Here is a 26,297-nt window from a genome sequence, read left to right on the forward strand (position 1 = left end):
GGAATGACGTTAAGCGTAAACATGGAGACCTTTACTAATACTTCCTCTTGATTTCCTGCATTCAGATGTTAAGCCAACTATTTAATGTTCAAAGGTAGCTTCCTTTCATGTGGCAGCACCATGGAACACAAAGAAATGAGTTTTCTCTGCTCTTTCCCCACATCATCACTACAACCCTCCTTCCAGATTTGTCTCCATTTTAGAAAAATGTTCTCAGTGACAGCTTTTGAAATAAAAAAAAAAAATACAATAGCTTGTAAAAAGAAGATTGATTCCTTTTACAACACTGCCAGCTAAATATACCAGATCGGAAAAAGGTATCCTTCAAAATACTAAATTGCAAGACTTTTTTCTTCAAAAGACTTCACTTCGAGTCAGAGAATAAGATGCAAGGCTGGCTTCTGATGTTGCCAAGAAAGTGGTTTCATAATTGTGCGGGAAAGCACTGGCCTTTGGGGACCCAGGTTGAAATCTTTAGTGACTCTGGCACCTGATTTAACTTTGCCAAGCCTTGGTTCCCTCACCTATCACACACAGTGGCTTAAAAGTACTGATTGTGCAAAGCTGTGGGGGCTGAGCTAGCCTGATATATCATTTATTTGCCAAAAAATGTACTAGAAGAAAGCAGGCAACACAAGGCTAGGCACAGAGCCAACAATCAGTGAGTTCACCTCCATCACAAACCCAAGATCCATCCAGGAGTCAGCAAGCGCTTACCAAGCCTGTGCTGTCTGAGGCACTGACACACACCGGTGAACAGAACCCATGCAAAGCCCTGCCCTCCAGGAGCTAAGATTCTGGTGGGCAGATCTGTTAACAACCTTTCCAGGGCTTCCCCACAATGAATGGAAATGGAGGGAATCTGGAAAACACATTTTGCAAAATTTTCTAGCCATATCTCTAAAAGATGAAGAACCACCAGAGTTGATCTTCGAAGGTTTTATTTACGAAATGCTTTATCTTCATCAACATAATCCAGAGGCCACAGTTCATTTAAAAAAAAAAAGAAAATCAGAAACACCAAAATTCTTTCACTTATTTTTAAATACTTGTGAAAGATGTCTACTTATTCTACCTATATACAGAATGTTCAATCAGAAGGCAGGAAATGCACACTGTCCTTCCTGCCCAGCAGTCCCACCCCTCCCTCCCCATGGGCAAGCTTGCAATGCTCACTTGTGTGTTAAAGAGAGCAACAGTGGCTAGGGGCAAGAGTAGCTCAGTGGACACACACACGGGTCTCCCCTGTACGAGGCTCTCGGGGATAGAGATGTATGATCATAGCTCTTGCCCTTCAATGGCCCACCATCGCCCCACATGGGTGGGAGCAAACAGCCTCTTAAAAGCAAGGCCATTTGGGGTTGGTTGAGTGGCCCACCCCACCCCAGGCATGGGAGGTCAGACCAAGGAGAGATCTGATATTGGTTGACATGGTAAATAAAATGAAGTCATCCAAAAAGGAAGTCCAATCACTGCCTAAAGCAGCAGCCACATTTTGTATACTGGGAGACAAGCGGGTCAGGTGGGTCACCAGACAGCTCTTTTCCAGGATATTCTTGGAACACCCAGCCGAGTCACACTGCCTTTCCCAGTGCCTAAACACAGGCGGGCTTGATGAAGAGCTACTCTCTGCCTGCCCTGGCTCTCGCTCTTTTTCATGCTGGTCAGACACGGAAGATGCTATGCCACATCTGCAGCTTCTGAGTCGTGATGCAACGCACAGGAGCAAAGAAACAATATAGAGGAAGGAGCCACACTCCAAGCAGATTTTCATTTTGCCATTACCTAGAAAATGTCAGGCATCAATGGAAAGCGAGCACACGGACATCATCCTGGGCGTCTGGCTGCTGGGGCGTCACTAGTAACCACACTGCCAGCTAGGACTCCCAACCTAGGAGCTGCCCAGCTTTGCTGCACACACGAGTCTCCCAGGGGCTGTAAAATTCCTGCTGCCCGGCTGAACCCCATCCCAGTTAAATCCACTCTCTGGGGTGGGAAGCCATCAGTGGAGATGTGAGGCCAGTATCCTAAACTCCTGGTTTCTCACTTCCGCCATTAAATGTCTCAGAAGGGCAACCAGGGCCTCCCCAACAATCAGCCGTCACTAGCAAAGCCCAAAGGAGAACACAAACCATGACCATGGACCTGCAGGAGACCAGGTGACAGAGAGAAAGACCAAACAGGCTACCAAAACCCTCAGCAAAGAAGAAAACGCCTTTGAGCCGAGACATGCAGAGTGCACACAATCAGAGCAATGTAGCCCAGAGTTTCGCAGTCCAAAGAGCCAGGTTCACATTCTACATCTCTAACTGACCAATTCGTGGATGACCACCAAGCCAGAGAGTCAAAGTACACAGTGAACAACACGCTTACGCAGAAGCAGTTGCTGTCCTTAGCATTACCAGCACTGTTTGCAGAAACCACTTTGGGGTTGCATCTTTGAGGAGCCTCCTCTCCACCCAAGACATCTCCTTCTTGGTCTTTGCAGCAATACAGGAAGGACTAGCATCTCTCGGCATTTAGTGAAACTCAAGGATGCTTGTGACGCAACAGTGGGCCAAGCCAAGAGCACTCAAAGACAACAGCTCCCCCAAATACTGGAAACACCTGTAATGCAGGAATGTTCTGAAGCAAAGAGTTTTAAATAAAGCAAATAAAGGAGAAAGATTTTTTTTTTTAAATTCCAGTGTAATTGACATATAGTGCTAGAAGTTTCAGGTGTACAATACAGTGATTCAACAATTCTATATTTTACTCAGTGCTTATGATGATATGTGTACTCTTAATCGCCATCACCTATTTCATATAACCTCACCCACCTCCCCTCTGGCAACCATCTGTTTATTCTCTATAGTTAAGAGTCTGGTTTTTGTTTTGTCTCTTTTCTTTGTTCATTTGTTTTGTTTCTTAAATTCTACACAAGTGAAATCATATGGTATGTCTTTCTCTGATGGATTCCACTTAGCCTTATTCTCTAGAACCATCCACGTTGTTGCAAATGGTAAGATTTCATTCTTTTTATGGCTCAGGAATACTCCATTGTGTATATATATAACCACATCTTTGTTCATCTGTCTTGCTATGGACACTGTAGCTGCTTTCATATGTTGGCCAGTATAAATAATGCTGATATTAATAGAGGGGTCCATGTAACTTTCTGAATAATGTCTTCATTTTCTTCGGGTAAAGACCCAGTAGTGGGATTACTGGATCATATGGTAATTCTATTTTTAATTTTTTGAGGAACCCCCATACTGTCGTCCACAGTGTGGCTGCACCAATTTGCATTCCCACCAACAGTGCACAAGTGTTCCTTTTTCTTCACATGTTTGTCAACAATTGTTATTTCCTGTCTTTTTGATATTAGCCATTTTGGCAGGTATCATGTGGTATCTCCTTGTGGTTTTGGTTTGCCTTTCCCTAATGGTAAGTAATGTTGAACATCTTTTCCTGTGTCTGTTGGCCATCTGTATGCCTTCCTTGGAGAAATGTCTGTCCATGCCTTTTGCCCATTTTTTAATTGGATTATTTGTATTTTTGGTGTTGAGTTATATAAATTGGATATTGACCCTTTATCAGAAATTTCATTTATAAATATCTCTTCCTATCTGGTAAGCTGTCTTTTAGTTCTGTTGATTGTTTCATTCGCTGTGCAGGAGCTTGTTATTTTGATGTAGGAGAGGAATTTTAAAAATTCATTCTAAACCCGATGCTTTTCAGCAGCAACCCAAGGCTAGTACTGGTGCACCCTGTGTTCTAGAATAGTTTAATTAGTTGTCAATACTTTAAAAATCAGTCTGTGCAACTCTGAGTTTCTGAATTGTCCTGCAATATGAGAGGACACGGCACTCCTGTGACTACACTCCACAGGACAGCAGAAGGGGAGTTGATGCGGGCCTCCCCCCGCAGCCCACACAGCTCAGCGGCTCTCCCCAAGCTCCCCAGACATGGGAACTGAGACCCCCATAGGAAACTGAGAGACTTCAGAGACGGGGTTAAGCCTCAAACAGGGAAGAAAAAAAAAAAAACTTTTTAAGATGACTAATTGGCAGCAAATCTAAAGAATCGTATTGTGGCTTCTCAAACTTCAGGTGCTTTTTGTTGGATTCTTATCTTTGCCCACCCAAGGCGCCTCTAGGGACAAGAGCAGTGACAATACTGGCTGATGTGATGAAACCAATCAAGCTGACTTTTCACCAAAAAAAAAAAAAAAAAAAAAAAAAAAAAAAACGTGATTTAAGCCAGCCAGGAGCAAATAAGGTTTTCTAATTTCTTCCTTAGGCTTTCTTAAAGAAACCACCAGTGAGGGGCTTTCTGTCTCATTTCCTTCTGTCTTTAAGGCATACTACACCTTAATTTTCAATCCTTCCAACTCCTTGCCAGGATTTCCACCTCCCGAGACCTTCACGGTAGGCAACTTTTGAACAGTAAAGCCACCGGTCTCCAGAGCTGCACTGCTGGGGCACTGTTAGCAGATTCTTAACACTGGAGAATGTACCCCAGACTCCTTGAAACTGAATACACTACCACGATTTATGCAGAAATAAAAGAAATAACCTTGTCATCAAGCCAGAAGGGCCTGAGGTAAGAAAGGCCTCTGATATCATGATGCTCTTTGAAATAACACAGAGGGAGAGAGCAAAACAGGTCTGGCCTCATTTCTGGGGCTCAGCTGACCCAACAGTCTATGCACAATAAAGCAGGCCCCTCCTCCAACTGCTATATGAGGGTGAAGGCGGGCTCCAGTGGCACCTGGTGTAATACCTGCACCTCTGACTTGGACCTCATTTCAGAGGAGGAGGGAGAAGGGGGCTAGAGCTAGCATGCAGGGTACCGGCACTAGCTGAGCCCTAGCCGAGGCCTCAGTCTACGATCACACGATGACATCAAACGTGCGGTTTTACTTCTGTTTCACTCAAGTCTTCAACTCTCAAGTAGCACCTTTCCATCCTTTTATGATTAATTACACTTTCTAAGTCAGGCTCCATTCTCTGACACACTGAGCCCCCTCACGCTTCAGGGCTCTGCTCCATTTGCATTTTCAAAGCTTCACAAACCCAGTTCAGCACTTGAAACAGGAAGCTCTTGAACACAAGTGCAAAGAAACAAGGCCCTTAACTTCCCACAAGTCACATGGGGAAGGGGATTGAGAACAGCCGTGTGTGCCTCTGACAACAAACGAGTGGATAAAATCACATCGAGCCGAAGCTGCAGAGAAAGCAAACTGCCGGTATTGTTGTAGCAAATGCATTATTAACACAAAGCCATCAGAAGTTCCTTCAGCTCTGCAAATGAGGCCTCTGGGCCTCCCGCACACTGTTCCCTCCACCTGCTACACTTGTTGTTCCTGGCTAATGCCCACTTCCAATCTAGCTGAGATGGTTCTCCCCCCAAGACCTTCTCTGATGCCCCGAGTCGGAATTAGATTGTGCCCCTAACCGCAAGCTTCCGTACACAGCACCACAGGAGCGGGTCCAACAAAGGCACAGACTGTGCCTGGATTATGCGCCAGCACATCCCCACCATGCAAACCAGCAGCCTGTAATGATGATGGGGGCTCGGAAAGGACAAGTATATTCATCATTACACCAGAATGTTATCTGCCTTCTTCACTCTCATTCTCTCACAAGTACACGGTGGAGTCTTCCAGAAGCTAGAAGACATGTGATGAATCATTCCGATGGCTAAGGCAATGTATGATTACGTACATATTCCTATGTTTTATAATTTTCTGTTTTAATTCGTAATGTGGTAAACAACAGACTGATGTAACCCACAAATTTTGGGGGGTCCTCAAAAATTCTGAAGATTGTAGGAATTAGAGAACTCCTGGTCCAGCACAAGACCTGGCACATACCCTCAGTCGTGGTAGCCTCCTCTGGGGTATTCTTCCCAGCCCTCAGAAGGAGCCCCACTCCCACCCTCATTCATCATGCATTGAATACATCATCATCACCTGGAGAACTTGGGAGGCTCCCTTTGTTTCTGTGGCCCACCCTACATCAAGAGCTACTAGAGAGTAGGAATCACACCCTCAATCACCTCTGACCAAAGGAAAGGGCTCAATAATAGCTCAGTAGGTAGATAAATGTCAGGATCACCATGAAAACATCTGCTCTTCACAAAGCTAAGCCTAGTCAGACCTCCAAGTTCAATTCCAGCCATAATGCCTTACCTGCAGACTTGAGCTCATACTGACCTTCCTTTCTCTGAATACCTACTGTACTTTATTATCTACACAGCAGAAAGGAATGCTTGGTGACTAGTGGACTTTGTCCATTCATTACTGAGCTATGTAACATTGTGCATCACCATCACGATATCCGTGTGAAATCCCAAGAGGTGCAAGAGAAAATTATAAGCTAGGACTGATGGTGCCTGCTCTACAGCAGGGCACAAGCACTCTGCAGCTGTCAAAATAACCTTATGAATAAGGTATTACTATCCCCACCATAACAAATGAGGAAAGAAGAGCTCAGGAGACTGAGGCATCCTTTAGAAAACCAAGCAGGTACTTAGGAGCAAAGGCAGGAAGCAGCCTGAGGACCATCCAATTTACCTGTCCTCCCCTGTACTGAGGACTGTGGGCAAGTGTGCGTTTATGGACAGGGCAATCTCTGCCTCACTAATTTAATCAAGGAACCATCCAAAGGTGTCCCTCCAAGGAAAAGCTGACACACAAAGAAAGCAGTTTCTCGTATGCAGAAAGCACTGGATGTCTGCTGAATGAAGGAATGAATAAATGAACTAGAAATGGCATATCGAGAACTACAAACCTTCTGGAAAGGCTAAGGAATACAGTATAGAAAATAAATCAGATGTATCTAGGACTGATTCGTGGTAGCTGCCTCTCAAAAGGCAGAGCAGAAGAAAAGGAAAAAGGCAAAAGACAGCAAAAGCAGAAACCACCACAAAAGCCTCCGACTCTTCAAAAATCGAAGGAGAGAGGAATTCCAGCCAAGATGAAATTACAATCAAATCAGTTCCATAAGCACTTATGTTCCAGGAAAGGAGGAATGAATTCCTTCCGCTGATTCTTTTATTCATTTACTAGTCATCAGAAAGAGCAGAAAATCTGAAAACTACTTGTTAGTAGATAGTGCAGACTAAGTTATCACTCCCACTGGAAAGCAGCTACCCTTGGGGGAAAAGAAAGAGCCTGCCTTTGCAGGGTTTCCTCCCTTCCCTCCTCACTCTCCTCCTGCCTTCATCACGGATCCACTGCCCACATAACATGCTGAGCATCAACCCCCATCTCCCTGACTCACCTGCAGTGGCTGTCCACGTTCCACAGAACAAAGGCATTGACCTCAGTACCAGGAAGGTCTTCTAGGTCCCCTAAGCCAAAGCTCCTTTAGCCTGACACTCTAGTCTGGTGATGAGCCAATCAAAGAAATAGCACAGCCAGACAGCACCACGCCTACCTTCTCAACAGAAGGGCTCCCTGCCTTCTCCATACACCCCTCTACTCAACCTTGCCACCACAAACCAGCCGGTCACTCATTTGCTAGCCTGAGCTTCCTGAAGACACAGATCATGCCCACTGGTGTACCCAGTGCCTAAGCACAATGCTTGGCCCTTCATAGGAGGCCAGTGAATGCCTGCAGGGTGAATGAATCATGTACACCTTACACCTCTTGCTCAGATCATCCCACTTCTGTTCTTGCCCCCTTATAATCCCTTCTCCACCACTGGCCTTTGGACAACTAAAGTCAAATCAGGTCAGTCTATTCTCTCACTCTTCCAGTGGCCCTGACCACACTTAAGTCTAAGACCTTACCATGGCTTACTGAGCTCTACATGATGCACCACACTCCCCCATCTCACTGCCCAGGAGGTGCCACTGGCCTTCTATATCCAGTGCATATTCCAAGCATGCACTTGCCACAAGGCTTTTGTACTTGCTATCCCTTCTACCTAGAGCATTCTTCCTAGATATTCCCATAGTTCATCACCTTCTTTTATCTATACGAAAAGTCCTTCTGTGGCCACTAGTGTCTATGGTTACCTACTCCTTTGCTTTTTTTTTCTTTATAGAACTTTCAGCTACCTGCTATTACATACGATCTTTGTTTCTTCCCTAGACCTGTGCTGTCCAATATAAAAGTGACCAGCCACATGTGGCTAGTGAGCACTTAAAATGTGATTGGTCCAAATTGAGTTGTGCTATATAAAAAAAAAAACACTAGACTTCAAAGACTTGCTACAGAAAAGTTAAAATACCTCATTTATACTTATTCTATTGATTTCCCGTTGCAATGGCATTCTGAATATAATGGGTTAAATAGATGGTTAAACTTATTAACTTCACCTATTTTTCTTTAAAGATTTTTATTTATTTATTTGAGAGACAGAGAGAGAAAGAAAGCACATGAGTGGGGAGAGTGGCAGTGGGAGAAGCAGACTCCAAGCCAAGCAGGAGGCCTGATGTGGGGCTGGATCCCAGGACCGAGAGATCATGACCTGAGCTGAAAGCAGACAGTTAACGGACTGAGCCACCCAGGTGCCCCTCACCTATTTCTTTTTCTTTCTGTAATGTGGCTACTAGAAAATCTTCAAGTACATAGGTGGCTGACACTGCCTTTCTTTTAGACAGCAGTATACTAGAATATAAGCTCTCCGAGGGCAACCACTTTACCCATCCTATTCGGCAAATTATCTCCAATCTTTGGACAGTACCCTATACACACAGCTGCTCAATAAATACTTAATGACTGAAAGATTTTCTTTCTGCTATGACTCTTTCCCATCTTACAAGGTCCAGATCAAGCCTTCCCAGTCCCTGGAAATGGTCCGGGACTGCCCCCACTCAGCATACATTCCTCTGATACCCAGCACAGGCTCCCACACAGTTAGATAGCCAATAAGCCCAAGAATTAACTGAGCACCCATGGCATATTGGGTGTTTTTAGGTACCATCTACCTCATCTAATCATCACAGTAACATGGGGTAGGGGGCAGAGGGAGGACAATTACTCTCATGTTTAAAAGGAGGATCTGAGACCCAGAGCAGAAAAATGACACACCCAAGGTCACATGATGAGCAAGTGGTGAACCTAGAAAACAAACCCATGTCTTTTGGCCCCAGCCCCGGCACCTGCTCTCCACCCAAGGCCCAGGCTGGCAGCCAGCATCACATCCACAGACATGGTCCGCTTGGCCTGCACAGTGATCTGTTTGCTTGTTTGTTTTAGCTATAATCCTTGCTAACATTTGATCAGTCCAGGTTCTCATTTTATTCAACACTTGTACACTTGCTATATGTCAGGCATGAGAAAGATAGCCAAGAACTAGACAGAAATGGCCCCTATCCTCATTAGAGGGATTCAGACAATATACAGATAAATAAGGAAAATATGTAACAGGCCAGGTTGTGAGAAGTGTGATAAAAGAAAAAAAAAAAAAATCAAGAAGAGGGATAGGGAACCAGGGGTGGGAGGTGCTATTTTCACTGGGATCACTGAGGAGGTGACATACGCCTAAAGGAAGGAGGAAACAGGACACGTGGACATCTGCACCACACTCGCACCAGATGGAAAGGCTAGTGCAAAGGTCCTCAATGGTATCACTGGCTAGAATAGAGTCCCCTCTCGAGACACAGGGTGCAATAGAAATAAACACGTTTCCTTTATAGTACAGAAATATCACTGGAAAGTGGTGTCCCAACCAGTCACTAAGTCCCCAGCCTATAAAGCCAAATAGTCACTACAGTTCCCAGCCTTCCTAGTACCCAGGTGTGGCCATGTGGCCAATGGACGGTGGGCACCAGTGATGTGTCTCTTCCACACCAAAGAGGACAAGAGATGGGTACACTGCCCCACCCTCCACCTCCCTTCCGCTAGCTGGACAGACAGGACGATGAGGCTCCAGGAAATAGAAAAGCACCTGCTGACTGGGAGCTACACTTGGTGATCCGCTTTCATGAGCAAAAGATAAATGTCTTGGTGACTTTAGTGTGAAGCCATTAAAAGGGGGGAACCAGCAAGTACGCCTCCACTCAGGATTACCTCCCCAACTCTGAAGCTGAGAATCTGCGGCTGCTTATCCCGTCGTCTGTGCTCAGAGTTCGTAATGTGGATTGTGGCAGACCTGTTTGGTCCTTGTAGGCATTGGGTCTGTGGCCCCTGTACTACAGATTTAGCTAACTATGCCTAAAACTGACCCCTTGACACACCACTGAGACCTGCCTTCCCCTAACTCACTCTGAATTCCAGACCCTTCCACCCCATCCAGGATGAAAGGTCCCCACCCGTCCTTTTCAGTTTGACATGTGGAATAATTAATACAACCAAGGTGTTAACAGCTCAAACTGTCTATATTCCAACAAAAGATGCCAGGAGACGTAATTCCTCAACCTTTCAAATAGACAGAGCTATATCAGGGGAAATGTTACCTATGCTTACCCTTAGTATCATACCAGCTTAGGCAACGTGGACCCTGAGAACAAAACAAGTTTAATTAAGATGTTTCACAAGACAACTAAATGCACTGTGAATCCTGGCCTGGAATTCAGACCTGAAAAAAGACACTAGTGGGGCAATTTGGGGAATCTGAATAAATCAGATTAGTGAATAGTAATGTGTCAATGTTAACTTTGTTGGGTTTTAGTTATATTACAGTTTTCTAAGGTTATAACATTTAGGGAAGTTGGGTGAAAGTTATGTCTGTGCTACTCTGCAACTTTCTGTAAATAATCCAAAAGGAAAAATTTTAAATATTAAAATAGAAGAAAAGAAGGACCACTCATCTGCAGCTGGGTGAGGGCAGGGGTTGGGGGAGTACTCCGTTGGTGCTCAATCCTGTTCATGTAAGAGACCAGTACAGCACTTTTTTTTTAAGATTTTATTTACTTATTTGAGGTGGGGAGGGGCAGAGGGAATTTTAACCCTGAAAACAAAAATCAGCAGTTGTAACCTGGTGAGAGACCATGAGGCCATGAGGGCTCAAGAAAGAAAGCTCCTCAGAGTGGACATCCCATGGTGGGTTCAGAATCCTAGACTCTTAAAAGTGAAAAGTCTCCTTCTAAACTTGATTTATCCTTTTGGGATCAAGAGCTCCCCAGCTTCCTAGAGGAAATAGAATTGACTTTCAATCTAACAACAACCTAACTTCAATGTTCTCTCATGTTAAAAAAAAAAAAAAAAAAAAAAAAAAGACCTTATCAACTTCTGAACAATAAATTCACTACACTAGTGTTTTTCAAATTGCAGATCATCAAATCAATTTAGTGGGTAACAACTATCTTTTTTTCCTTAATGAAAACAGTAGAGAATAGAAAACATCAGCATGCATTGAGTTGATAAATGTTTTACTGAAAAAGTCCGTAAAGTCCACAGTCCTGTACAAGCATCATCAGCCTTCCAAAACATAAATGTCCTCTGTTTTAAGTATGATAAATCCTTTGCCACTAAGTTGGGTAAGTGGAATCCTTCAAATGAATCTTATATTCACAATAATTTTTACCAAAATATCTGAAATGGGTTCCTATAGGGAAAAACTAGGGTTACAAACTGAAATCAAAAACTTTTCCTAAAAAATATCTCCCTCAGATATTTATCAACCACAGACACCAGGTTAACCCGTGGTCAAGGTCAACATCACCATTAAGGAGACAAATTGATACCATGAACCCTGGCATGATGTGAAATGAAGAAAACAATACGTGGTGTTCTCACCAAAACTGCATTTCCAGTTCGGTCATGATAAAACATCAGAGAAAACCAAGCTGTGTGCCATTTCACAAGCTAACCTACTGGCACTCTTCTGAGACCAAGGAGCTGTCAAGACCACAGAGGTTAAGGAGACACAGCAACTAAATGCAATATGGGGTCCTGTACTGGCTGCTGGAACAGAGGAAGAACAGTCAAGGTAGAACTAGAATCTAGCTAATAGTCTTGGACTGTGTTAATTTCTTGGTTCAGGAGCTGTACCATGGTTATGTAAGATGTTAACATTAGGGGAAGTTGGATGAAGTACATACAGGAACTGTAAGTCTAAAATTATTTGGGGATAAAAAGTTGAAAAGAAAAAAAACCTTTTTCTGAAGAAAGGAACATGAACGTTCTGTCCCATAAACTATGCATCATTTAAACACAGTAAGTGTTTTATCGCTAATTCTCTGACCTTAAGAGATAAACATAATGAGTATTCGATGTGTAATTTGCATGTAATTAACTAATACACGGGGAATGCTCCGGAGCTGTCATTCCTCATCCAGGCTCTTTTCAGCCTGCTTTCATCTCTCCTCTCTTCCTAACACCCAACAGAAGGATCACCAAAACTCCCTTTCCTCCTCACAGGGAGCAAGGAGAGACATCCTACAGATGCCGGGCTAGGAAATCCTGATTCCTTGTAACAGACGCTGGACCAGGGATTCCTGATTCCTTACAAGCATCCACAGCTGAAAGATGGGGAAGAAGGACAGGAGAGGTGGCCGTTTGGGATTATTTATTTATTTATTTATTTGACAGAGAGAGAGATCACAAATAGGCAAAGAGGCAGGCAGAGGCGGGGTGGGGGAAGCGGGTTCCCCGCTGAGCAGAGAGCCCAATGTGGGGCTCAATCCCAGGACCCCGAGATCATGACCTGAGCTGAAAGCAGAGGCTTAACCCACTGAGCCACCCAGGCGTCCCGAGGTGGCAGTTATTAAGTCAATAAATATTTTCTGAGAACCCATCTCTGCCAGGAACGATTCTAGGTTTGGGGGAAATAGCCATGAGAATGACTGACAAGGTTACTGGATCTCACAGAATTTACCTGTAGGGAGTCAATAAAAAAGCAAACAAACAAAAATACATTCATAGGTGCACACACATGCACACATACATAACCTCAGTTAATGGTAAATGTATGAAGCCAGAAAACCAGTGTTATGTTCTAAAATTGGAACCTGAACCTGATCCTTCTCTGGTCCCCAGTTTTCTCATCTACAAAATGGAGCTAACCATATTCAGCCCTACAGATCTATTGCTAGGAATTAAATTAGACAGAGACCACCTAAGACTTAGCAGAGTTCCTAATAAGTGAATGAGTGGCTAGCAATAGTAAATGATGGCAAAAATCACTTAATCAACACCATTACTGAAAGCACATTCTCAAATGACTTTAAATTCTACATATCCCCCTGAAATTTGCTCTAAGTGTCTATGCTGATCATAGAAATAGCCATTTCCCCTCTACTATGCAGCAACAATGAATAATGAATGTATTTGGAAATGGACAGAGCAGGAAACAAGCGCTCAGCCCAGAGCCCAGCAGAGTGAGAGAAAGCTTCCAGGCCCTGCTCCTGGTAACCTCTTCTGCGCCTGATGTGAATCAGCAGGCTGAATTCAAGGGAACCATGCCCACCTTCCCATGAAGGACTTTATCCTGGACGGTCTCTGCAACTGGAGCTGGACAGAAGGTAGTCCAAGCCACCAAAATAAACCAGAGATTCTCGGTCCCAGGGAAGAGTACTGGGGACTGTAAGGCACTATCACATCCTCCCCCAGGCTGCAGGTGTTTAACTGTAACATTTCCCTTCACAAAACAAGACTGCATCCCACAAAAACAGCAAAGGCTATTGAAATACTTTACAAAAGTAATCATGAAATGAGGACATACAAAACAAATCAACTTTAAGCCAAAGCACTATACATTGCACAACTGGACATCTCTAAATAACTTCTGACAGACAGACAGAAAGGCAAACACACTGTTGATCTCTCTCTCAGCCACAGCCTCAATGAATAAAACAAAGCAGAAGCTAATACCAAATTATTTATTTTTTTAAGATTTTATTTATTTGACAGACAGAGATCACAAGTAGGCAGAAAGAGAGGGGGAAGCAGGCTCCCTGCTGAGCAGAGAGCCTGATGCAGGGCTCAATCCCAGGACCCTGAGATCATGACCTGAGCTGAAGGCAGAGGCTTTACCCACTGAGCCACCCAGGCGCCCCCCAAATCAGCTCTATTTCTCACCATCCCTCCCTCCCTGTCCCAGGAGCCTTCTTCCCCCAACCCTCTACCTCTCTACCTGTTTTGCTCCTCTCCCTTAAAACAAAAACAGACACACACACCACAATTCTCCTCTGCCTAGCCCAGGTTTGCGAAGCCCAGGTGAGGGATGGGGCCCATGCCAGGCCCTGGGCCCCACAGGAAAGAGCAGAACAGGAGTACTATCTACTGAGAATTACACAAGAAATTAAAACTGAGACATTTCTTTCTCTTTTTTCTTTTTCTTTTTTTTTTTTTTTTTTTTAATTTGAAAGAGAGAGACACGGCGAGCTAGGGAACACAAGCGGGGGAGTGGAAGAGGGAGAAGCAGCCTTCCCGCTGCCCAGAGAGCCCAATGCAGGGCTGGATCCCAGGATCACAGGATCATGACCTGAGCCAAAGGCAGATGCTTAATGACTGAGTCATCCAGGCACCCCAAAACTGAGACTCTTCTAAAACATAGAATGCAGAGTACATAGAGCCACGACATTATTATACCCCACGGCTTCTGGAAAACTCCACCATAACCCCAGGAGAGAAGAGTAAAAAAGGGAAAACTATCTTAGTATTACACCAAATGTAGTTCTGACCCTGGGAAGGTCCTAAAAGAGCCTAAGTGATTCTCAGCTGTCCCTGGCCACACTGGGAATCAGTGTGCTACAAAAAAAGAAAAAAAACAGTAAAATCTACTTGCCCAGGACACAGACAATTATGCAGTTCTACTAACCCCCTTCCTTCTTCACTACTGTCCTCCTTGGTAACCAACCTCACTTCCACTACATCTACTATCACCTCTAAGAGACCCACATCCAAATGTGCATCACAGAGCTGACACCTCTTGGGTCCCTACTGCCTGGTACCCCCACCAGCAGCCGGAGCCAACTCAACTCCCCACCATGTCCCTCCTCCCCAACCAGCTCATGGTGGCATCCTGGCTTTGGGAAAGGCATTCTTCCACGTAATAGCCCAAACCACTCATTCATCTCTGAGTCTGGCCTCCCTGTGTCCTGCTGATTGGTCTTCAGGATGTCTCTTGCAAATGCAAACAGGAGGGTATAAAATAGTGTATACATTATGTTGCCACACAAACACGGAAAAATGACCAAAAGTTTACAAGTAGTGATCCCCGGATCATGGAAGTTGAGCGATTTGTCTACTTGATTTCTTTGGTACACTTTTCTGTAGAACATACATTTTTTAATAAGCATGTATTATTTTCACACTCAGAAAATACGGTGAAAGCTTCTTTAGGATTTTGCTTACAAGTCTTTCCTTTGATTGTGCCCTTCTCTATGGTTCCTATTTCCAAAATGGAGACACGTATGCTAGGCCAAGTCACCAGACTGGGGCTTACCATCCAACCTAACTGCAGTTTCAACCTCCCCCAGAATGCAGTTGACCATCGGTTTTCTGGTCAGCACCACTGAGGCAATCTGTCACATGGCCCTCTCCATCCCCCACAGGAAGACAAGGTGATCCACCCACTAAGACTGTTCTTCTCCCTCATGGAAGGTGACCTTGCCTGAGACAATCCTTTCCTTTCTTCTGTTAATCACTTCTTGCCCCAACCTCCTGTCTATAAAAACCTTCCATTTTGTACTCCTTGGAGCGCCTTTCTACTTGCTAGATGAGGATGCTGCCTGCTTCACGAGTTGCTTAATAAAGCCTATTAGATTTTGAATGCATTTGGTTGAATTTTAACGCCTATTAAAACCCCAATCTAGTCCAGAATCACACTGTCATGGGTCATATTTCAGTTCCTTACGGTCTTCCTACACTGACCTCTGCCCACTCATATAGGCAGTTAGGCCCCGGGTCTTGCATCCCTGAGAACAATAGGAAAGTCGATAGGATAGTAATAGTGATAAAGGGCACTTAACACAGCACTTGGCAAATAGTATATAAAAGGTCATTTTTGTTGGTCCTGGAAGCACTTCCCTGCACTGCTATTAGATGAAACTTCTGAAGATACTAAATGGCAAATGAGAACCTTGTTTTTCAACCATCAATAGCCTCCAGGGTCTAAAAATAAGAGCCAATATTTATAGAGCACTTGCTTTGAGGCCCAACACTGTTAGTGTAAGTGCATTCAGTCACCATCTTAGCCCCACAGGGAGGGTCCTGTGAAGATCTCCATTTGCACATGAAGGAACTGAAGCACAGGGCACTTCCGTGCCAAGGCAGGAAGCTAAGAAGTCATATAAATCTGGGACTCAAGCCAGTTCAGTCTTACCATCCAACAGAACTTTCCACAATGACGGACAAGCTGTGCATCAGCCCTGTTCAATATGTGGGCTACTGAGTATTTAAAACGTGATTAGTGCAACTGAGCAACTAAATTTTAAATTCTACTTAATGTTAACTGAAATAGCCACATGGGGCCAAGAGCTACCATACTAGCCAACAAACTGGAGAATGAAAGCCCAAACTCCCAAGATAACAAAGGGAAGTCCTCACAACACCCGGTCTACCTGCCTCTCAACTAATTCTTACACAAAGCTTCAGGTGGTCTAAGACCGCTGGTAACTGTATGCGTCCCTACTTGTCTTTCGGTCCCCTGCCCTCTTCTCATCTAAGCGTTCTGTATAATGGAGGAGCTTCAGAAAGACTGGTTCAAGTCCAGACTCCAGGCACTGTTATGTGAGGGCTCTCAGTTTTGCCTCCAATCGGTGGGAGCAGGAAAGGAAGTTGCCAGGGTAAGAAGAGAGCAACATGCCTGATGCCTGGCAGCATCCTGACAGACGTCTTCCATCCCTAACACCAAGCCGTCCACTGTCTTCATCAGAGATCCAAAAGACCATCGTGAACTAGTCCCTGACACTCTTAAAATGAGAAGAACTCAGTATACCCTAAAGAGGCCAATCCCAGTCAAAATACCACTGGTGGTTTTTTCTTTCTTCTCTTTTTAACATACTAAACATGACTGCAAATTCCACCTGAAAAGGTAATGAGAAAGGAAAGCTAAAAACAGTCAGAAAAGGGAAGAAATGAGGTGGTCTTGCCTTATCAGATAAGAAAATATATTTAAAAAGCTATCACCTGGCCTGTTGCCAGCACTCAGGAAATACTTTTTTGGTTTAAAAAAAAAAAAAAAAACCTCATATATTGTTATTGAATAAAGTTACAATCATTAAATTATAAAAAAATAAGAGTAATAACAATAACTAATCTTTACAGAGCCCTTGCCGCATGCCCGGCACTGTGTGGACAGTGTTACCCACATATACGATCTCATTTGAACCTCACAACAGTTGTTCTTCACATTGCCAAGTGCAAATCATTAATAGATCCTGAAGTCAATTTAGTGGATCTAGAAATAGCATTTTTTTAAACAAGACAATAGAATAGAACAGGACAGAACAGAAAATATGAGTGAATTGCATGTAATACCTTATGAATCTTTTACATATCCACAGAGCTTCAATTTCAAATGTGTCATCTGTGAATCACGGTAAAAGAAATATATGAAGAACGACCTTGCCTCACAACCTATAAAGTATGGACAATTACTATCACCCATTTTACAGCTGTAAAAACTGAGGTTCAGAACAATTAAGTCTCTTGCTCAAATTTCACCCAGCTTGTTAATGACAGCCAAAACTGGAACCCACGCGGTCTGCACTCAGATCCCAGCCCCATCAACACTGGCAAATCAATGGGACAGGATAGATGGCACTAGCGAATCCTTGGTGGGGAGGGCGCCTGGGTGGCTTAGTTGGTTAAGTGTTGGACTCTTGATTTCGGCTCAGGTCATGATCTCAGGGTTGTGAGATCCAGTCCTGCATCGGGCTCTGCACTGAGTATGGAGCCTGCTTAAGAGTCTCTCTCTTCCTCTGCCCGTCCAGGCCCCACCACTCTCACACTCTCAAAAAAAAAAAAAAAAAGGGACAGAATCATCTAGTGTTTTCATGAAAAAACAAGTGGAACCAAAAGGAAATGGACAAATTAGTTACCAAATCATTATTTTTGTTGGAACAAAAAAAAAATCTCATAAAATTATAAAATATGACACCAGTGTAAAAGAGAAGGACAGGCCTAAGACCAATGGAAGAAATCGCAAAGGAAAAGGAATACATAAGATTACATACATACATAAGGCATAAAAAGACAATACATAAATGTTAAAATTTGCCCATAAAAAACTATGAGCAAATTGTTTTGGCAAAGGTTTTACTCATTTTCAAAAAGTAGAGCTGTTGACTATGAAATTGACTTTGGGCAAATTAACTATGTTTCCCAATCTGTACATGGCATGACAGTAATAGTCTGTACCTACTAAGACTGTTACAAAGATTAAATTAGATTTTGTACCAGTGCCACAGAGGGAACTCTTAGCAAAGGCAGCTGCTGTTATGTGATGCAAAGTAAGGGCTCTTTCAAAACTACTTCTGCCACATAACCCAAAGCACCAGCGTAGTAAAAACAAAGGCATCACATCTTAGCCTGAATCAAGCATTGGATGTTTGTTTGCAAGTAGCAGTTATGGCAAAACCTGGCTCAGAAGGTCACATCTCACCCTGGGCCTCCACCCTTTTAGAGCCTGCAACAGCATTCCTTACCTCCCAATACCCCAGGTCTTTCCTTCCTGTTGGTTGCTCCCTCTTTGCCTAAAGCTCCTCTAAAGATTAAGAGAGCAAAAATTTTACATCTGCAATCCCATGTTCATGGATGACGCGTACATCTTTGTAAGTAGGAATATAATCTATAAAACAAATTCTTAGAAAGAAATCTGCCCAATCGGTAGGTTTATAAATTTCTATTCTTGAGAGCTACTGTCAAATTTCCCAGTAAGAAAGTTTCAGAGGTTCTGACTCTTTATGATTTCATCACCATTCCTTCGCCAGCACCTGATGTTCCGTCAACATCCACCAACCTCACTAATAAAAAATGGTTTCTTACTGCTATTATAAATTTGCACGTCTAGGTCAGGTACTTTTGGCTGGCCATTTGTATACCTTTTTCCATTTCCCTGACAACTTCTGGATCATTGTCTCTCCTTGAAACTGCCCTTTGGAAGATTACCAACATTCTTGTCTCCAAGACCAAAGACCTCATCTCACTCACACCCTCAGGGCACCATCTTGGCAACATCTAACACCAACAACCACAACCTCCTTCAAGAGACACTGCTCCTTTCCCTGCCATGACAATTTGCTGTGCTGGTTCTCCTCCACGAAGAGCAAACCAATCTTCTCCCTATAATTCTAAAGAAAAGCATATCCCAGGATCCAATCCTCTTCTTTGCACTGTAACATTTTTTAACCATATATATATACACACACAAATATTTGTACACATGTAAACATATGTGTGCACGTGTGTCTATATGTGCATATATATGTGTAGATATACATATCTCTATATATACATAAAGATAAGATTTTCTCCTCCTGAGAAATCTCACTGTAACATTCTTAAACTGTCATCTACATGCAAAAGCTTTCCCAATGTCCATCCTCAAATCACCTGAGACCTAAACCCATGTTTCTAACAGTCTACTGAAGACCACCAAACAGAGAGATGCCCTCCCCACACTTGAGATCATCCACAGGGTCAACACGAGGGCAGCACTCACTGTGGCAACACTGTGCTTGTTCTTGACACTTAACTGCATCTCATATGACTCTACAGATCTAAGACAATACACCAACCTCACTATTCACCTTCCCCAAACCTCTTCTACCTCCTTGACCATCAAACCTTAGTTAATAGTTCTATGTTCTTCCCCTTTCCCCTTCTTCCCATCCAAGGATCTGCAAAATACTCTCAATTCTGCCTGGAAATCATCTCAGTGTATCTAACCAGCCTTCCCGTTTCTGCCTTTTGTTCAGACTGCCACTTCCTTGGGTCTTGCCCTAATCCTGATGCCACCACCAGAGTTCTCTTTTCAAAGTACAAATACCATCACTTCAATCTATCACCTCAAAGCACATGGCTTTTGAACATTTCCTGCAGCTCTCCATATAACTGCGTTCCAGGCCTACATTGGCAAAGGAATGCACTTGGACGAACACTTCCAACCAGCCCCATGTTTTAGGAGAGTCCTGCCAGTATGTAGTCCCTCCCCCATTAGATACTGGGCTCCTAGAAGGCACTCATTAATCCTCACTCACCTTATCCCCCCTAAAAGCACCCAGGACAAGGCTGTGCATTTGGTAGGTGTTTTTCTAAAGTCACTCACTACAATCTTCTAGAATGTGTTCATGTTATTCCAAAAAGAAAAAGGAACTTTATATATGTAAATCCAAAATAAAGAAAAGTCTTTTTAAATCATCTAAATGACTTTGGAGTCTGTTTGTCCTGTATGACTGGCTATACATACCAACATCCGTATTCTCCTTGGACTTACATAAAAGCCAAACTCCGGGGCACCTGGGTGGCTCAGTGGGTTAAAGCCTCTGCCTTCAGCTCAGGTCATGATCCCAGGGTCCTGGGATTGAGCCCCGCATCAGGCTCTCTGCTCAGCAGGGAGCCTGCTTCCTCCTCTCTCTCTGCCTGCCTCTCCACCTACTTGTGATCTCTGTCTGTCAAATAAATAAATAAAATCTTTTTAAAAAATATATAAATAAAAATAAAAGTCAAACTCCTTCCCTAAAAAGTTTTACAAATAACTTAAAATGACAAAAGCACTGGTTTTCAACATCTACCAACCAGAATAAAGATTCCCTATTTGCCAACAGAAAAAAAAAACAGATTCAGGTGAGCCAAAGAGGATTCTGGCGATCACTTGATTTTATGATCTTCAGATGCCCCAATCAGCTGTCAGAACTACCAAACAATGACCTCCACAAGTTGATATGAGAAAGTGTAAAGGCCATATGGTAAGTCAAATATCCAACAACTTGACAGAGAAGCCAATAAAAACAAATGGCCTTGCGTGAACTGGGCCTGTCAACTCCGAAGGACACATCCTACCTAGGTCTACTTCATTCTTTAAAATTAAACCAATTTTAAAAAGTAACTCTTCTAAAGCATCTTTCTATACTGATTATAAAGAGGTCATTGAGAAGGGGGATTATTTTTCAATGAATAGTCAAATCATTCTGAAAAGCATTATCTTGTAGGAAAATACAATATTAGATTCTAAATGTGTTTATAACTCTTCCCCGCTCTTAACATCAGCGGATTTCAAACACGTGTGCCTAAGTGTCCTTGATTTTTTTTCCCCCCTGAAGTGAAAACTTTGCTAAAGTTTGCCATCCACTCTTGAACGTGAAGTTAAGAACTGCTCAGTTACCGATTAGAAGTCAGGGTTCACATTCAGGGAGCTGACATCATCTCTCACTAAGCAATTAAAAACATTGTTGTTAATAAGGAACTCCTGAGTTGACACAACTGAGGGGAGTTAGCGCGAGGGCTGCGGTGTCCCATGACCACTCTTACATCCACCCCCTAACAAGGATTTCAAGCCTTCATGAAAGTGATCCTTTGACGCTTCTGAAAAGGGGGGAACACGTAAACCTCCACAAGTTAATGGGACAGGAATCTGGCCTCGTGAACTCTGTAGCCCCAGGGACTGCAAGAGAGCAGCGTAAAAGGCACAGCAAAGCGTGAAGTGCTCCAGGCCCCCAGAGGCCCCGGCCAGGAACCAGTGGGCCAGAGACCGTCCCGGGACACTTAAGTCCGGGCTGGCCCTTGAGGGCAGTTGGAGACTAAGTTACTCCGGGTGGGGGTGCATCGGGGGACCGCCTATGGCCGCCCCCAACTCACCTGCGATTCATGGGCCGGACCCTCACGGCCACCTTGACTGATGCCATAGCTCATCCCGGCCCGGCCCGCGCGGGCTCCCACCTGCCCAGTGCCCCGCGGCCGCCGACGACTCTCGCGACTCTGCCCTCGGCTCCCGCCCACTTCCCTCCCTCCGCCCCCGCCCCTCTGCTCCCGGCCGGACCCGGCGTCCCGCGGCGGCCCCACCTGCCGGGCGACTGAGCATGCCCAGAGCGCTCCGGCCCGCGTGATCCGCGCGCCAGGGTTTGGCGGCGGTCGGGCCGCGCGGAGGGGCGGGGTTGGGATGCCAGAGCGCCGCCGCCCGAAGTCGCGGAGTCGGGAAGAACCTTCTTGCAGGAGGTGACCTGTAAGTCACCAAGGGTTACCGGGGAGGAGTGATTTCAGGAAAGCCGCACCCCGGCCTTACCACCTGAAAAACGGGGGAGGAGGAAGAAGAGGAAGGGGTCGCAGTAATGTAGAGCCAGAGCAAAGACCTCAATCCTGGGGCTCCGATGACGGAAAATACCGTTTTTCAGGCCTTAACAGGGACCTGGGTTTTACCCCCATCGTGCAGGAGTTAGCGCATCCGATGTACAGAGCAAGAAGCTGGGGGACAGAGATTATCATAGCCTGTTTGTGGGGAGCACCGTTCACTAGGGCCTTCTCTGCTGCATTCTGCCCACCCCAAGTGTGTTTTGGACCCCTCAATTCAGGGACACCGAGAAATGAAAATTAAAAGGGTGCTGGATCTTTAAAAATGCTGGTGAGAATGGCTACATTGTCTGAAATCAGATCTTCATAGGACTTTTTGGCACTTATGTTACAGTTCCGTAGTTTTTGTTTTGTTTTTTCAGTTTCTTTTTTTTTTTTTTTTAATGATTTAATTTATTTGACAGAGACCACAAGTAGGCAGAGGCAGGCAAAGAGAGGAAGGGAAGCAGGCTCCCTGCTGAGCAGAGAGCCCAATGTAGGGCTGGATCCCAGGACCCTGATATCAGGACCTGTGCTGAAGGCAGAGGCTTTAACCCACTGAGCCACCCAGGCGCCCTGTTTATTTTTTTTTTTCCAGTTTCAATCATATCGTATTCTTGGGAGAAAGCGACCTTCTCTTTACAGCTTAGGACCTAAGAAGTCCTAAGAGGGCAGACATAGCCTCTTTTCCTGAGTCCTTCCTCACTCCACTCCCCCCACCCTTCCTGAAGAATGTGAATTCATTCATTCAGCCATTCATTCATGAATTTCTGCGCACACACCCAGGAGCCCCGCTCTGAGCCACAGGGTTAGGCGCCGGCCATAACCAAGACCTGAGCTCGGCATTCCTCCTACTGCCCCATTCCGGGTCCCTGGGGCACAAATAACCTACGCCGGTCCAAGCCCCAGGACCCCCAGCCCCCTCGGGCAGCTGACAGGAAGCCAGGGGCAGTGAAGCCTGGACTGCCAGTTTGAGCCCCAGCTCCTACACTAACACTAGCTTTCGGTGTCCTCCAGCCTGCATTGCGGGTTCACCTCTTGGGCTTTTGCCTTTACAGCAAATTGAAAACTGCATGGAGTTGGCTAATGCATTAAGTGAGATGGTGTCGGCGGACGTGACCCACTAGCGTATGAAGTCATTATTTCACCAGTTTCCCTGAGCCTGGCGGCTAGCTTGGAATTGGCATCCCATTTGCTTCCACAGCCCTGTAAACCCTAGGTCCCCCCGGCTTTGAGGGCGCAGAGCTGTGTGCGGATTTGACCAGTGTGAGCTGCAGGAAATCAAGGAGAGCCGGAAACTGGACCGGGCCGCGCCGAGCATGCGCGATAGGGGCGGGCTTGTTCGAGGCCCCTCCAGGGAGCCGGCGCACCGCCTTCGCTACCCCAAGCAGGGGCGGGGTCCGCCTTATATGGGAGCTGCTTGGGGACAAACAGCCGCGCGTCTGCCTCCTGGGAGGGGGCAGCCTGACGCCCGCGCGAATCACCGCCACCAGTGCTCGCGACCACCCTACCGGGGTCGGATCTGGGCGCACGGACACCCGAGGGGCCCACGCCCTGCTGCGCCAGAGCTCAGTTTTTAAAGACAACGAATTAAACTTTGCAGGAGGAGTTCGCTTACTAATCAGAGTGATTTGCTGTGCCTGGGGTTTTATTGGTTGGTTGGTTGTGAGGTTTAATTCAGTATTTCGTTCTTTAATTTTTTTTGCAGCAGCAGCCTACCCATGCCTATAAACCCACTCCCCTCTTCTGACATTGCCATTTGACACAAAACAGCATCGCAGCCCCGCGGACACACTAGAACCCAGATGTCTGGCGTGGAGATTTTGACTAGACAGTTAGGCTTCAACTCACAAAGGCACCCAGCGGTGGGGATGGAGTATTTTACTTGTTTTGATGTAGTTTATCTGGGTCTTCATTTATTGTTCTTCTTTTGTCTTTTTCTGATGTTTAGCAATCTCTGTACTGTCAAATAGTTGTGAGTGATTGAAACTCCCTGAGTCTTAGCCTGTTCATTTCAAAGTGAGATAGCGCTATAATAGAATGTTCACTCCTCCTCAAAATATTTGAATCATCTTAAAATACCATCAGAAGGAAAATATATATATATACAACATCCCTATCAGCTATATATCCAGTTATGTATTTCTTCCACTAGACTTTAAGGAATAAAATTGATTTACTCTCTCACAAACATGACTTTTTAAAAACCTTGATAAACAGCAAACAGGTGCACTTAAATTGGAACATAGGATTCAAACGACATCTCAGAAACCCATCTGTTTTCTTATGTGCTAGAAGTACCGACCTCAAGCATTCTATCACACAATACACTTAATATCTCCTTGTGGGGGTTTCTTACACTATGGAACTTAAGTTGAATTTAGGGGCAATGTAGTTGAGCCAGTAAACAAAAATGAGTTCTCTGGTCTTCAAACAAATACATAATAGACTCAGAGACAGAAATTACAGATATCAAATCCAAACCCAGAACCATTTTCATTTTCTAAGCCATAAAATACAAAGGTAAATTTAGAATCTTCTAAAATACTAAACATTAAATGCAAAGATAATTTGAAAAAGTGTGCCTTGGAACCTGAGTGTGAAACCTGAACAGCAAAGTAACAGTAAAGATAATCACAAAGTCATGCATAGAAATTTTGCTACAAAGATATAGCAGGTAGCTATGAATGCCAGGTTTTACAGCAGAAATGAATGAAGACACCACAGAAGGTTCAATTTAATAGAACGATCACCCTAAATCATAGTCATTTCATATCCGAAGATGAAAAAAAGATTGTTTCAATTGCGTACAACTATACCTGTGGTTACAAATAGTTCAGAATTTATGGACTCGGCATCTGTGGCAGCATTTCAACTACTCAGAGTGTGAAACCGTATTTGGTTGAAGGGATGGGGAGAAGTTCCATGGATGAGTTAGCTTTGAAGATGGGCCTTGCAGAAGGGATGGAATTTGAACTCCAAGATGGGTGAAGAGCTGACTTCCAAGCTGGAAAAAAATACACTGAACAAATGTTCAGCATTGGGAAAGTAGGGGAATAGTGAGAAAGCCTCTTTACCTAAAACAGAGTGTGAGAGATTTTAAGATAGTTACAAATGCTTTCCCTCCTACACTTACACATTGCGATGTCACAGTGCAGCAACTCTCCAAGCAGGGCTGGAGTCTGTTTCACCACCTTTCTAATATGGCTGCCCTGGTATCTTGCTCACAGAATGCTGCAGAATTAACTGTGTTACTTCAAACCTAAGTTTCAAAAGGCCTTGCATCCCTGCAGTCTCACTCCAGGGACGGTGCTGCTGTCGTGTGAGGAAGCCCAAGCCTGGATGATGTGGTGACCTAGTCAAATCCAGTGTCACAGCCAATAGCCAGCCAACCCCCAGACATGGGAGTGGGGTCACAGGGCCCCAGCCCACCCCTGCCAACTCATTAGTGGATCATAGACGAATGAGTGAGGGCAACCCAGAGTCACAGAGCCCATCCAGACCACTTGTTGTTGACTGAGGGGATCAGAATATTCCACCCCCAAATATGCCACTTTAACATAAGAATTATTTTAAGCTGAAGGCTTAAGCAAACTCAGAAAGAGCTCTTTTCCCTCCCCCATCTGCTTAGAAGCCAGAAATAAAATCCCCTTTGTGAAGGTGCTTGTTCTCTCCTCTCCCTCACCGAAAGAAGAACAGTCCCTATTACTGGAAAGAGACTAAAAATCTTCCATTAGTTTCCCTCATATATTTACCCTTTCATAATACACTGCCTGGAAGCCCAGGCCTTTTTCCTTTGTCTAGTCTCCTCTGCAATTTATCACTCTTTGTTAAAATGGTATAAAGTGCCTAGGTCTGAGCATTTTGGGGAATTTCCATTTCCTTTCTGTGATGCCCTCCATGTGCAGACAAAATAAGCCCTTTCTCCTGTTAACCTCTCTTCTGCCAGGTTAATTCACACACCCCAGGTTGTAACTTGAGAGTAAAGAAAAAGTTTTTTTCCTCCCTGACAAATCTCATGAGCAAAATCCCAGTTTGTTGCTTAAGCCACTTGGTTTAGGGTATGTGTGTCTTATTACCCACATTCAGACACATCCTATCTTATATAATGAGAAATGTTTTCAATGGATATGGGGATTCGTGAGA

At 44.5% G+C, this 26,297-nt stretch overlaps 1 protein-coding gene across 4 annotated transcripts in view; it reads right to left on the reverse strand.

Annotated features, from left to right (window-relative positions):
- Positions 1-21,823, reverse strand: part of KIF16B (kinesin family member 16B) — a 277,612-nt gene extending 255,789 nt beyond the window's left edge. For all 4 annotated transcript variants that reach the window (XM_032351450.1, XM_032351451.1, XM_032351449.1 and 1 more), the window contains exon 1: positions 21,684-21,823. In XM_032351450.1, the coding sequence (XP_032207341.1) occupies positions 21,684-21,730 (47 nt within the window). In that variant the 5' untranslated portion in view covers positions 21,731-21,823. The remainder of the gene's footprint in view (positions 1-21,683) is intronic.
- Between the last annotated feature and the right edge of the window lie 4,474 nt (positions 21,824-26,297).

The sequence above is a fragment of the Mustela erminea genome, chromosome 7 (genome assembly GCF_009829155.1).
Source record: "Mustela erminea isolate mMusErm1 chromosome 7, mMusErm1.Pri, whole genome shotgun sequence".
Taxonomy (NCBI): Eukaryota; Metazoa; Chordata; class Mammalia; order Carnivora; family Mustelidae; genus Mustela; species Mustela erminea.